The sequence below is a fragment of the Manacus candei genome, unplaced genomic scaffold, assembly GCF_025592945.1.
Source record: "Manacus candei isolate 608988 ecotype Guabito, Panama unplaced genomic scaffold, ASM2559294v1 h1tg000060l, whole genome shotgun sequence".
NCBI lineage: Eukaryota > Metazoa > Chordata > Aves > Passeriformes > Pipridae > Manacus > Manacus candei.
This window is the reverse complement of record NW_026138108.1, coordinates 11,548,287-11,561,504: the sequence shown is the minus strand read 5'-3', so window position 1 is coordinate 11,561,504 and position 13,218 is coordinate 11,548,287. Positions and strand designations below refer to the sequence as shown.

Below are 13,218 nucleotides of genomic sequence, written 5' to 3'. Positions count from 1 at the left end.
ACAGTGCGGCTTGTGACCTTTTGCATAAGCTGGTTGCCTTACCCATCTTTGAACTAGGAAAGCATATGTTCTTTCTATTCTTCAGTTTTACAAGTAAAAGAAATCCCAGGAACTCAGCTGGAATTACTGTGACTTAGCAGTTATAAGCCTTGAGCTGAAAGCGTGTGGCAGACGATTTCTGAGCAGGCTGGTGTCTCACTCTTGGTATTTGCAAAGATGCATTAGCCCAGATTTCATTAGCCCAATTGCTAATGACTGGAGGGAAAGAAAAAGGCTTGGAAATTCTGTGGGGGAAAGTATTGAAGGGAGGGGAAATTAAAGAGAATTTAATAATCAAATATGTGTTCTATAAAGGTAAACTATTCCTTTAGGCATATAAGGCTATAGGAGCTGATAATTATGGAGGTGGTTATGAAGGTAAAATGCAGAAAGGAGTATAAATACAGGTCCAATTAATATTGTCAAAAATGGTAATTGTGTTCATTAACTAGATTAAGTGATCTACATGTGAATCACTTCAGTGACACATGATGAGAGACTTTAAACAACTGAAATTTAAATCTGGCTCAGCTGGCTTGTTTTACACAAACCAGTTTGCAAACCATACTTTAAAAGTCCATTACACATGCTTTGCAATCTGGCTTGTGTAAACTGGAGTAATAGGTCTGGATTTGCTTTTTTCCTTAAGTTTGCCTGTTAAATTAAGCTAAAATACCCCTTTTACTTTGTGCCATTGCTTTTTGGCAAGTCATGAAAATGCCTCAGATTATAAAAGCAGCAGCTAAACCTTAATGTTCTAGGAAAGGAGTGTATTGCAGAGAAACTGATGATATAAACTATGTATCATCTAGGGAAACACTCATTCCTCCATATTTACCAAGTGTAAGTTGAAGTAGAGCAAAAAAAAACCACACTTGACAGTGTCATTTCTTCCTCAAATTCCCAGCACGCTTGCCTGTTGCAAATTCTGCAGCCGGGTTAACAAAGCCTCAGGAAAGGATTTTCACTGCTCTCTCTTTCCTCCAGTTCACCTGGCTACAGTGTTGATGTGCTGTGGAGATCCTGTGGCGGGATCTCCTGTCCCTCCCGGGCAGCTCTTTGTTACATGGTTACAGTGGAACAGCCCGATAACCACAAGGTGTGTGCTGGTTATCACAGGCTGAGTTTCCTCCCTTGTTACTGTGTAGGAGTTGATTCCTGCTGCCTGCTACTTTCCTAGTGTCCAGGTTTCTTGCTGGTTTTTTTTTCCTTTCCTGTTTGTTCCCTTCAGCTGCCTCCTCTCCAGTTTGTATTTCTTGGGCTCAGTTCCCTTCTTCTTCCGACATGGTTTCGTTCTCCACACTCTTGTTCCTGTCCATCTCCACTTCATTTAGGCAGTGTAGAGGCAGGAAAGTTTTCCTTCCCCACCAGAACAGAAAGCTCATTACTACCCTGACTGGTTTATCAACTCCTCTAAGCTAAAATGCCATTTTCTTTCCTAACTACACCTGAAAGGTAGGGAGCAGGAGATACTGTTTTCAAAAATCCACACCCTGAAGTCAGGAAATATGTCAAAATTAATTCAAAATACTCAGATTATCAGGTTATTTCATTTCACATTGGAATCACCTGCTGAAGATCACTAGTCACTCCTGTCAGGGCTAAGAATAAGTGATTTACACTATAGTGGCTTAAAACATGTCTTTTCTTCTGTTAGCCAAGGAAAGACATTTCTAATCAGCTCATTCCTGTGGATGGGCACAGCTCTATGTGCCGTTCTGTGTGTTACAGGACACCTGGAGCTCTGTGTGCTGGATCATTCTTTGAAGAATGGCAAAAATTTGAGTGCCTGACCCTCTATTATCTGGCCAGGGTAATATTTTTTTGAAAGCAAGGACAGAAAGCAGGAGACACAGAAAATGTGCAGGGACAGAATTAAAAAAAAAAAAAAAATTACAACTCTGGCTTTAAACTTTTAACCTACTGGTGATTCATGAGTCATTGGTCATTCCAAAAAGGAAACCTGTAATAGAATTATGGAGATACTTTTCAGTGAGAAAGTGAAAAGCAACTGTGAAAGAAAGGGAAACAAAAATGCTAGACATCTGCAGCTGAAAGCAAGTCATTTGCTTCTATGCTAAGGGTAAGAAGAACAAGCACCAATGTTTTCAAAAGCTGATCCATGTCTCTCTTAGTTTCCAAAGTCTCTTTTCATCTGTTCTTAAGATATGTCTATCAAGTGGAGACTCATTGGAAGGAAGGGAAAAAAAATATTAGGCTCCACTGATAATTAAATGCATAAACTAATAGCCTGATTACATGTTAAAAACTACAGTAAGAGATTAAAACAAGGGGATTACATTAAACTGAAACAAGGATTAAATATTTTTCCTAAAGGCTTTTAACACATTTTTCAAAGACCTTCTTATGAGCACAATTTGACTGATGAAAAGAATTTCTTTTGGATATAATAGACTAAATAATCACATAATTAAGCCATGTGAAGTGCAGTGCTAGTAAGCTGATGATAGTATGTTTCAGATATGTAAGAGCTCTTTCTATGAGTCAGATATTTTTTGTTAGTTTTTTCTTGTTTTGTTTTTTTTCCCCCAGTAAACCCTATAAAATCCCAAGACTGGCTTAGCAGGATTGTGTTCTGAGATCACTTTGCAGTGGTTTCATTGGGCTAGTAAAAGGGAAAGACTACTTGTAACCATTCAGAAAAGGGGAGCACACACACTGCAATGTGGGGGGAACTGAGGCACAGAAGAGTGAAATTCAGTGTTTTCATTATAGGAAGCTTGAGTAGATCAGCCTCCTTCTGCCAGATGGTGTGCCAGAAGATGTCTTCATCAAAAGCTTATGCTCCTGGGGAAATAAGATACCAGTCGTTATTCTTCAAGTTATTCTTCAAACCAGGAATCTCCCTTCACTGTATCTCCCTTACCCCAATGCTCCACAGCAATGTTCCCCTCCAGAATAGCATCTGAGGACATGTGCTCCTTCCTCCTGTTAGAAGTGCTTCCCTCAAAGTAGGAATAGGGGAAAAATTCAGAAGATAGCTTAGAAACATGTTAAAAGAGAAAAAGAAAAAAAAAAAAAAAGAGGGGAAAAGGGGCAAGGGAGTTGAGCAACAGCAGCATCAAAAAACAGCTTGTGAGAGGAAGTCCTTAATCCATATGGCATGTCATTACATCAAGAACTACAAAAGTACTGCTGAGATTGCCGTGTACTACACAAATATGGAGGTTTTGCCAAGACCTGGAAAGACTCTTCAGCTTTCTTACCAAGTAGGATCCTAACACTGAACCTGTGGAGTCCCACCAATTTGAACAAGGCTGTTAATGAAATTCAGAGCAGGTGCTGATGAATAGGGGAGGAGCAGGTTGGCTGGAAAGAGGAAAAAATTTATTGGCAATGGAAACTATTTTTTCGTGGAACATCAATAAGTTCCTAGAATATTTTCAAAACTGAGGGAAGAGGATTGTAATAAAACTTTCCCAATAAACCTCAAAGTGTAAAAAGCTGATATGTAGGTGTGTGAAGCCTGCAGAAGTTGTATTTTAAGGGTACACTCTAATGCCCTGGCAGAGTTAGTGCTGTAACACTCTCAGAAATCAGCGGCCAGTTCTGCAGCGTGTGAAAGGGTGTGACAATCCACCCTGCATGGAAAGTTCTGCTCTGATGCATCTACACAAGTAATGTATTAAATTATACAAGTAGTACTTTTAAAAATATTATTTTACAATTCTGCTTGAAGATAGTTGGCTAATTTGTGTATAGAGCCAAAATTTGCTCTGAGTTTATTGAATTTTCCCTTTCTGTTAAGCTTTCGAGTTCATTTAGCAGTGAGAGTTTGTATAAAAGGAGTAGGCTCCCTGCACTTTAAACGATGCTAGTTTCTTTAAACCTTGTGTGCCAGCTCAGGAGCAATAATATCAAGTGACTTCAAAGGACAACTGCTCCCAACAATCCACAGTGGCTTGTATTTCAACTCGTTAACCAGCAGAGCTCACCAGACCTGTTATTTTATTTCAAGGCCTCTGCTGCTCTTTTCATGTATTGAGCTACAGTCCCAGCTCAGTGCAAATGAAAGGGGGGGAAAAAAAAGCAAAGTTGTGTAGAATTTGGTAAGGAGGTCAATCCCTGCACATGTGTCTCCAGACATAGGCACACAGACTATTTTTAAAGTAAACCTGGAACATATGTTTCATGCAAGCAGTCAATAATAAAGCTTGATGACATGTTTTTCTTCTCTCACACCCACTTACTTGCTTCCCTCCTTTGACTATGTCTTGTCTGAAACCAAGACTGCAGGTTCTTTGGAAAAGGATCTGTCACTACAAATCAGCCAGACTCTGATTTGGCTTCCTACATGCTGTTTCAGAATATATGGCAATAATTATTAGGTCATTCATTTTGCGTGTCAGTGGTGTTCATTATAGTAAATGTATTTGCCTCTTCTCTTCCCTCCCTGTTTAAGGCATCAAATGATGTCCCTACAAAGTGCTTATTCAAACTGGCAGATCTCTTATACGTGCTAAGAACTAGAAATATATCAAATTTGACACAGAGTTTTCATTCCAATAATATTGCTTGATAGTGGGTTTCTGAAACAAGGTCAAGGCTAAAAGCTGGACTATTTGACTTATTTTGGGTTTAATATAGGTGAGTGTAATTGATGTCAAGGAAGTTTCAGCTCCAGCCTTAGTTTTCCACTCCTCAGCCTTCTTTTAGACTGTGAGTGGGGGGATATTTACAGCCTGAACAAAGCTTTTGCCAACGTGTAAGTCAGCATAAAACAGTGCCCATTGCTGAAAGAATCACTTCCACCTTTCCAAGGGCCCTCCATTTCTCATTTTCAGCACTGTACCTTGTCATAAGCAGAGGCAATTGTGTGACTGTACGTTGAGCCACTTCAGGCTCACCTAAATTGAAGCTCATCAGTTTTTTTCTGACCCTGGTTCACTACCTAGTCCCACAAACTCCTGTATAGGCACAAAAGAAAGTGCCATGCAGGGTCAGAAAAAACGTGTCCAAGGGCATCAACAGACAGCACTTGTGTAGCAGTGCTTTGTGTAAAGAGTGCCTGAAACTAAGGCCTGATGCTACTCTGATTATATCTCCTGGACAAAAGTCTTTGATTTTTGTAGGTATTATGTCTGAGAAAGGCCTGGTGACCTCAGTCCTTGATGGTTCCTTGGAGAAGCAGTTAGGGTTTTGAATTAATAGGGCAACCTGGTACTATAGACAGATTTGTATAAACAGTTCATAATGCTATTAGTTTTTTATTTAATTCATGGCTATCTGTATCTGTCTGTTCTTAGGATGAGAGAAAGATTAGACTGGAGTTGACTCTGAAAGATAGAAGAGAAAGGTATTAAAAAAAAAAACAAAACCAAACCACAACCCTGTGTTTGTTGGAGCTTTCACCTCGCTCTTGGTGGTGCCGGAAGGTAGACTTCTGTCATGATGTTGGTCAGGGTTTTTTTCTGCTGCTATCTCTCTCTACCATTCTCTCAGAACTGGAAAGGAGATAAAAATCCTGCCCTTCTACCTGTGATTCTGAATCAGCTCTCCTAACCCTTGGCTATGTGCCCAGCAAAACCCCAGAGCCAAATTCCCTGTCAAAGCCAAGCATCCTGTGGCTTGTCTCTATTATCTAAGTGAGGATATACAAGCCCAGAAGAAGGGAAGGGAGAAGTACCTGGTCCAATGCAAACAGTGATTTCCTCTTCCATACTAATGTTTTAATAATGGTTTGAGAGTGATAGGGATTTGTGAAGATGTTTGAATTCAGTCTGTGAGCCTGTTGCAATTGCATTTGTAGCAGTTTGAATGTCAAATAAATTCACCCAATTTCACCTGCACAGTATAGGAACACGATCAGATATGTGCTCCTAGGAGTTCACTGTAGCTCCCACCAAAATCCTTGAGACTACAGTGCCACCTGCAGCGTTCTCACCCCTGTCCTTATGGGACAGGGGCCGGCAGCTCAGCAGGGTTGTAGTCTACTGCATCTAATTTGAGAAGCCAAGAGCAAGCACTGTATGGTGCCCTGCAAGCATGGCCCTCAGCAACCTGGAGCAAAAGTGGGCTTGTCCTGTTTTTAAGGCTTTTCCTGGCTGAGGATGACTGGGCAGACTTTGCTTTGCAACTTTGAATTTCCAGACTTCCTTCACCTCATACTTCACGAAATACATGACACCTCTATCAGTAGTCTGACGATGTACGGCCTGTTGCAGCTTATTTCTGTAATGTGCTTACTTTGTATTTGCTTTATATGGCTAATGAGAGACCATACATAACAAATCCAGGTGTGTTGCTCCCATCAGTCCCTGGGGAAGCTGTCACCAGGTAGTGGTATCACCCCCCCGTTACATCCGCACTGGTTAACAATAGTGCAGGGCAACCACCAACTCCTGCACCCCCAGCTTATTCTTCAGCTCCTCTCCCATGAAAATTGAAATTCCTCACTCTGGGCACGTGCCCCTGCTTCTAAATGCCACTAACTACCCCTGCAGTGACTAGATCTGAGGGCTGTGCACTGCTACTGGTACCTGAGGGGACCCCTCATGCCACCAGAAAGTGAGGGGATAATGCTGTCATGGAACAGGCTAGAGAGCTCTGACTCGGTGTATCTTTCTACTTGCTTTGCACACTAGATAACACAACAGAATCCCAGTCCTGATAGATTTTTTTTTTTTAAATCACACTCAATTGGGAACACTTGTTTAGGCTTATTAAGTGTTTTATTAGCTCTAAAAATAGGTTCTTAAATATTTTCCAAGGTTGACTAAAATGTGAAAAACAATTATATAATCAGTGTTTAAAATAAACCACAGTTTGTTATAACTGAGACCCATTCAGTGGAATAACATTTATCAAGAATCATAGCATATAGAAAACTGTACAGCCTCTGGAAATCCCCAGACGGTATTTCTCCCATTGCTTTCAAACTGAGTCGTTGCTGAGTCTAGTTTTCTGATGTCCATCAGAATTCCTACCAGCCAGGACACTGCAAAAGTGGAACACGGTCTTTGGGTGAGCAGGCTGCAAGGTTCTTAATGAAAATAAAGAACTGGTCTATTGGTGTAACCCTTTTTTATACTTTCTTATTGTTAAATGAAAACTTTTATAAATAACCTTACATAAATAATAACCTCAGAAGTTTTAAAAAGTTCACACCATCAGTCAGACCTAACTCAACATTCTCTGGTCTCTCACTGCTTAAACTGTTTCTGCAATTACTCTGGAATAAAAGAATCCTTAATGTCTCTTATTGTAAGAGTAGATCATATATTTTCGGCAAGAGTTAAGCTGCAGAGGAAGATTTGGCAGTTAAGTGAAATGCATGTTACAGCTGATGCTGCCTTTTTTTTATTGTTATTGGAATAACTGAAAAGATTAAGCTGTAGTGCAGGTAGGGCTTGAGTCATGCTTTTATCGTTGCATCTCTTGGCCTGATATGAACTATATTATTATAAATGGTAGCTCAAGCTGATTCTGTACTTTGTTTATCTACAACCAAGCTCAGCCAAAGATCAGCTAGCCTAGTGAAAAAAATGTAGTTGAAGGCTGTGTACATACAGGCACTGCTAATTACTTTCAATGACTGTCAAATGAACATTGATACTAACAGATTTCTTAGTATGCCTTTAAACAAAGCACTGTTATCTATGCATAAGAAAAAGCACTACACAGAGCAGAGTTAATACAATATGTCAACCTATATTTTGATTTAGTTTGTTCTTTAAAAAAAAAAAAAAAAAAAGGAAGTGATTTATCACTCCTTTCTGTTGCCAAAAGGAACTGCAGTACCTTCCAAAAGCTTGCGCCCTGGGAGATCCCGGTGTCAGTGGTACTAACACCTCTTTTCCTCCGTAGTGTTTACATGATCAGCAGCTTTAGTCTCAGTGACTTTTTGCCTATAGAGGAGCCGGGTGTGTTTGTAAATGACAGGCAGTATAACCCACCATCTGCCTCTGCACTGCCAAGAACCTGTTCGGGAAATCGAGATTCCCGCTCTGGAGCTCACATCCCGGCCTTTTGCTCGTGAAGAGCTTACCCAGAGCAGTCTGTGCTACAGTGGGGAGTTCGTGGGGAGCCCTGGGATTAAAAGGCTCGGCAAGAAAAGCTTCGGAGGGAAGCAAACGGCAGGATTTAAGGAGAGAGCAATCCCAGACGTAAACGAAACGCAAACACGCTGCGGGTTTCTCTCTTCCTCAGATAAAAGTACCTGCGAGCCAGCCTAAACGCTGCCCGCGGACGACTAGTCAGAACAAGCCCAAACTCCAGAGCTCAAATTAAAATGTTTCCTCTGCGCGACTGCCTCCTGCGCCGGGAGTTTCCTCGCCTGCCCCACACCTGCCCGCAGCCCTACAGCGCCCTGTGCCCCGGCAGCCCCGCTCCGCTTGTGCCGCGCTGCCCGGCGGGGGCCGCGGCCGGGCGGGCGCTACACGAGGGACTCGCAGACGGGCACCGAGTCCGAGTCCTGGCTGTGCATGGAGCTCAGCCCCGTGTCCGAGTCCTCGTCGTTGTCGGCGCGGTCCTTGCGCAGCTCCACCCAGCCGCCCCCCGGGGTCGCCGCCGGCCGCCCCCCGCCCGCCGCCCCGCGGGGCTCCGCCGGCGCCTCCGCCACGTCCAGGGTGCCCAGCGTCTCCAGCAGGCGCTGCAGCTCCCGTTCCTTGTCCTCCCACGCCCGCTGCGTACAGTCCAGGTCGCTCTTGACGGCCTCCAGGTCCGTGCTCAGCTTGAGGCCGATGTAGAGGCTGGTGCTCAGCTGAGTCTTGACCCGCTCGTGTTCCAGGTGCAGCTCGCCCTCGCCGCCGCCGCTCAGCTCCGTGGTGTCGCAGTCCGTGTCGGCCAGGCCGGGTCCCGCCGCCAGCTCCAGCTCCTCCCGGCGCCGCTTCATCCAGCGCTCGTTGAGCTCCTCCTGGATCTCGGCGGCCAGGTGCTCCAGCAGCTCCTCCTGCTGCGCCCGCTGCTCCTGCAGCTGCAGCACCTCCTCGCACTTCCTGGCATAGTCCTCCTCGGGGCGGCCGGCGGGGGGCTGGCCAGGCTCCGGCTCCCCGGCGCCCACCAGGTAGGTGTCCTGCACGTAGTTGACGCCGTGCCGCTTCATGCGGTCCAGGTGGATCTTAGCCTCGTACCTGTCGATCTCCCGGTCCAGCTCGCGGAGCCGCTGGATCTGCTGCCGGATGGTGTGGTCCTGCGAGAGCACCAGGTGCACCAGCGTCTCCATCCTCTCCGCCGACGAGGCTTCCCGGGCCAGCGGCTGCTGCCGCTTCTTGTTGATCTTGGCCAGCTTGCGGAAGGCTTTCCGCACCACCCGGCGCTGCCGCTCCTGCGTGAGTGCCAGGCTGGCGCGGGCCGCCCCCAGGCCGCGGCCGGGGCGCTCCTTGCTCAGCACCACCCGCGCCTCGGCGCTGCGCGGACCCGCGTTGGGCAGCGAGGCCTCGCTGCGCACCAGCACGAAGCGCACGTTCTCCTGCTCGTCCCCCCACGCCACCCAGAGCCGCAGGATCTTCGTCTTGTTGGGCAGGATCCTCTCGAAGCCGCGCCACTTCTCCACGATGCAGTAGGAGTGCGGCGGCCCCGACAGCATCCCGCCGCCGGGCTCGGGCGGCGCCGGGCGCTGCCGCCGGTGGTGGCTGTCCTCCAGCAGCACCCGCACCACGTCCGAGCAGGTGGTCCGCCGGGAGAGCCCCGAGATCAGCTTCTCCTCCTGGCAGATCCACACCGAGATCTTCCGCTCCTCGGGCTCCATCGGGGGCGGCTGCGGGGCGGGCGGCCGGGGCCGCGGGCTCAGGGCTGGCCGGGCAGCCGCTCCATGGGCAGCGCTCACGGGAGGTGAGGCGCAGCCCGTCCGCCCGGCTTCAGCGCGGCCGGGATGCCGGCCCTCCCCTCCCCGCCCGCGGCACCCCGCCCGGCCGCTCCACCCCTTCCTGCCCGGTGCGGGGCCGCCGGGGGCGGGGGGGCCGGCCCGGTGCGCTGCGGACCCGCCGCGGTCCCGTTCGCCGCCCGCGCTCCGCAGCGTCCCGCCGCCTCCCGGCTTTCCTCTCCCCACGTGGGCGCCCCCGCGGATCACACCCCGAGATCCGCCGGCGCGGAAACTTGGGAGCAGGTCGCCGTCGTCTCCGTGTCTTCTTTCCCCTAGGCCCGCCGCTGCCGGGAACGAGCGAGCGAGCGGCGTCGGGGGATCTTCCAAAGTGCCGAGGGACAAGAGCGAATCCTGGAGCTTCAAAGGGAGAGCCAGAACTAGTGAGGAATTTCCAGTTTTAGTAAATCATCCGCCTGTAATTAGGAAATTCATGTTTGCAAAGCACTTCGCAGATGAAATATGCAAAGGACGGGAATGTCTAAGTGTTATTAAAATACTAGCTGAGCCAGATTTTAATGGGAGCTTGCTGTGTACTTTGATGGGAACAGGATCGGTCTCCGAGTGCGGATTAAAATGAGGAGATGTAAAAAATGGTAATAAAACACAGGGTTGTGGCACTGATTTTCATGGTGCGATTGCATTGCAGGGTTCACGGACCTGGGCTTTTCTACATGGCTAGAAGAGTATTATAGTGGGTAAAGGGGGAAATCTCTCTCAGACCTGGAGGCTGATGAGTTTTAGAGCCAATAAAACTGGTGTGCCGTGCGGAGAGGGTTTTTGTGTGAATAAGTTTTGTGTTCCAGTCAGTGGAACAGAACAGCATAGTGGCACTGTAGCCTAACTACTGTAATTCTGCTGTTTGAAACAGTGACGCTGGGGCACACAAAATAGCGAGTTAACAATTATGCAGCCTAACGTCCTGTTCTTCCCTAAAGTAACAGGCTCGGTGTGGGCAGCTGCTGCGCCGGCTTCTCCCGTATTTACGTGGAAAGACTAGTCCTGGGGAAGGAAGCCTGCCTTCTGCCCGGGCTGCGTAAGGCAGCTAATTACGGTGGTGGTTTCTGACGTGCAGCCTCCTGTCCCGTGAGGAAGTGGGCAGAGGGACCACCGAACGCCAGCATTCCTGGAGCTGCAGATCACACGGTCGTGCGCCTGCCGCTAACGTCCCTTTCCTGTGTTATTGCAGGTTAAGTGATTCCAAACCGAGGTGGCCGCTGCGTGTTGCAACAAGGGCACACAAGACGGGGGTGTTGGTAACAGGCTGGGTTTTGCTCCCTGACCACAGCCGCCTTACGTTAATGTTGCGTATTCCTGTCCAACGGTAGTCTGGCACTGCCAATTCCAGAGGCAAGGCATTTTGCTCTCCTGATGTATCAGAAGTGCTAGATTGCTGTGCTTTGTGTAGAGAAAACGTTTGCTGATGGAAGGTTATTTCCGAGGTGTGCAGGCTTTTTGTTCGGTGAGTTGATTATGCCTGAAAGCATCGTTCACTCCAGGGCAGAGGAAGGTGGGCCCAGCAGTGGCAGTCCTGTGGGAGAACAAAATGACCTTAACCAAGGGGGTCTTCAGGACTCTGGGGCAAACCTGACAGCTCACACTGCTCCAGAATGATAGGGTGTTGAACAGGAACGGGATGTGAAATGTAACCATACGATTTAGCTTTGCCTCTGGAAGGCTCAAGATTTTAAAAAAAACCTTCAGAAGAGTAGGAAAAGAAAAGCCTTGTTGCTCTTATCAAACTGGCAGAAACTTGGAAATTAAGACCATTCCTCATTGTCTTTTGCAGAGTCAGGTGCAGGATAAGGGTTTATGAAGCAGTGAGAAATTGTCCAACACCTTTAATGGTGATTCCTTGCCTTTCCCATTTAGTTTTGATCTTGTTTTACATGTGTTTCCTATGAGAATGTCTGTACCTACTTTCTTCTGGCAAAGAACAGTACAGGAAGAGCAGGGTGTGATGTGAAGAAACATCTTATGCTCCCCACAGGTCAAGCTGCTCCAACTTGTCTGACTGCCTATATCTATCCAACATCCAAGCCTGGCTTTGTGCAATGAAATTGGAAGATGATCGTTCCATCTTTCCTTGACCACATCTCTGTGTATGGAAAACTGACTCTGCCTACCCAGTGACACCCCCAAGGCAACATTGCCAGAGAGAGAATGAAGATGTTGGCAGTTTGGTCTGAGGCAGTAATTGTAAGAGCAAGATCAGAGAAGCAAACACTTGATTTTGGTAGGTAGGATATGCGTAGTAGATCCATGGTTAAAAAGATGGCATTAGAAATTCACATTGTTGTATCTCAAGTTTAACCCTCAGGAATTTTGTTTTAGTCTCTCTGCAGACTCAGGAACCTGCCAGCAAAGCTTCAAAAGTTTGAAATGCTTATATGCTTGAACTCCACCTGAAGCAAAGTTTGGGCCCTGCTGTGCTGAATCCCAAAAGGCAAATGAATGCAGGCAACCCTTTGCCTTTCCTCCCAGGATCTTAAAGCATCCTACAGAGGATGGTTTTATCTCATTTTAAAGATAAGAATGCTATGGTATAAAGGAATCCGGTGTCTTGCCTAAGGTTATGTAGTGAGGCAGTAGCAGTGTCACAAAACAGATCAGGTTCCTTCACTCTGGTACCATTAGTCACTGAACTCGACTGCCTAGTGCTCCGCCTTCATCATCTCCTTCTCTCCTTCTTTTAATTATTCCATGAGAAAGGGAGATGAGGAAGAATACATTAGTCCAACAACTGCAGATGGTGATAAAACGAAAGTGCAAGCTCAGCAGACAACATGTACCTCTGGTGAAGCAATAGGAGGCAGTGCCATACGGGCTTCTTCAGACATCTCCTCCCTGGTGAAGGCAAACCTCCTTCAGTTCACTGTCCTCAAGTGATGTGCAGAGAGGGTGTCATTAAAAAATCAATTTGGAGGGAAGGACAGCTGTTCGTTCCTCTCTTCACCCCCTTCTCCACAGAGCAGTGATGTGTGAGGTCTTCTGTAATTTCTGAAACAAGCATATCACATAATTTAAAGCTTAAAATGTAGTAAATGGTCTGCTGGAATGCAGAGGCTGTTTCTATACTGCCATATCAATACACAGCTGACAGCACGCTCTTTTTCTGAGGCACAAACTTCCTGGACAGAACGCTATCCAAAAAAATACTGCATGGCCTATATTTCTTTGGTTTGTTTTATAAATTGCAAAAATTCAAAGTTGGTGATATTCCTAACAGCTGCCTAAGCCCCAAAAGGAGATTTATGAGCTTAATATTTTAGGCTGTATTGAAAAGTTCAAGCCCAGGTATAGACTAGTTTATTTTTATCCACTGCAGGAGAATTACAAGGCCAAGTGATGGGAAATCA

At 46.5% G+C, this 13,218-nt stretch overlaps 1 protein-coding gene across 1 annotated transcript; it reads right to left on the bottom strand.

The window, feature by feature from the left end:
• Positions 1 to 7,738: 7,738 nt before the first annotated feature.
• RASSF10 (Ras association domain family member 10) lies at positions 7,739 to 9,748 on the bottom strand. Its single transcript, XM_051803838.1, has one exon. It carries the CDS (start codon positions 9,746 to 9,748, stop codon positions 8,435 to 8,437), a length of 1,314 nt encoding a protein of 437 aa, XP_051659798.1. The 3' UTR covers positions 7,739 to 8,434.
• Between the last annotated feature and the right edge of the window lie 3,470 nt (positions 9,749 to 13,218).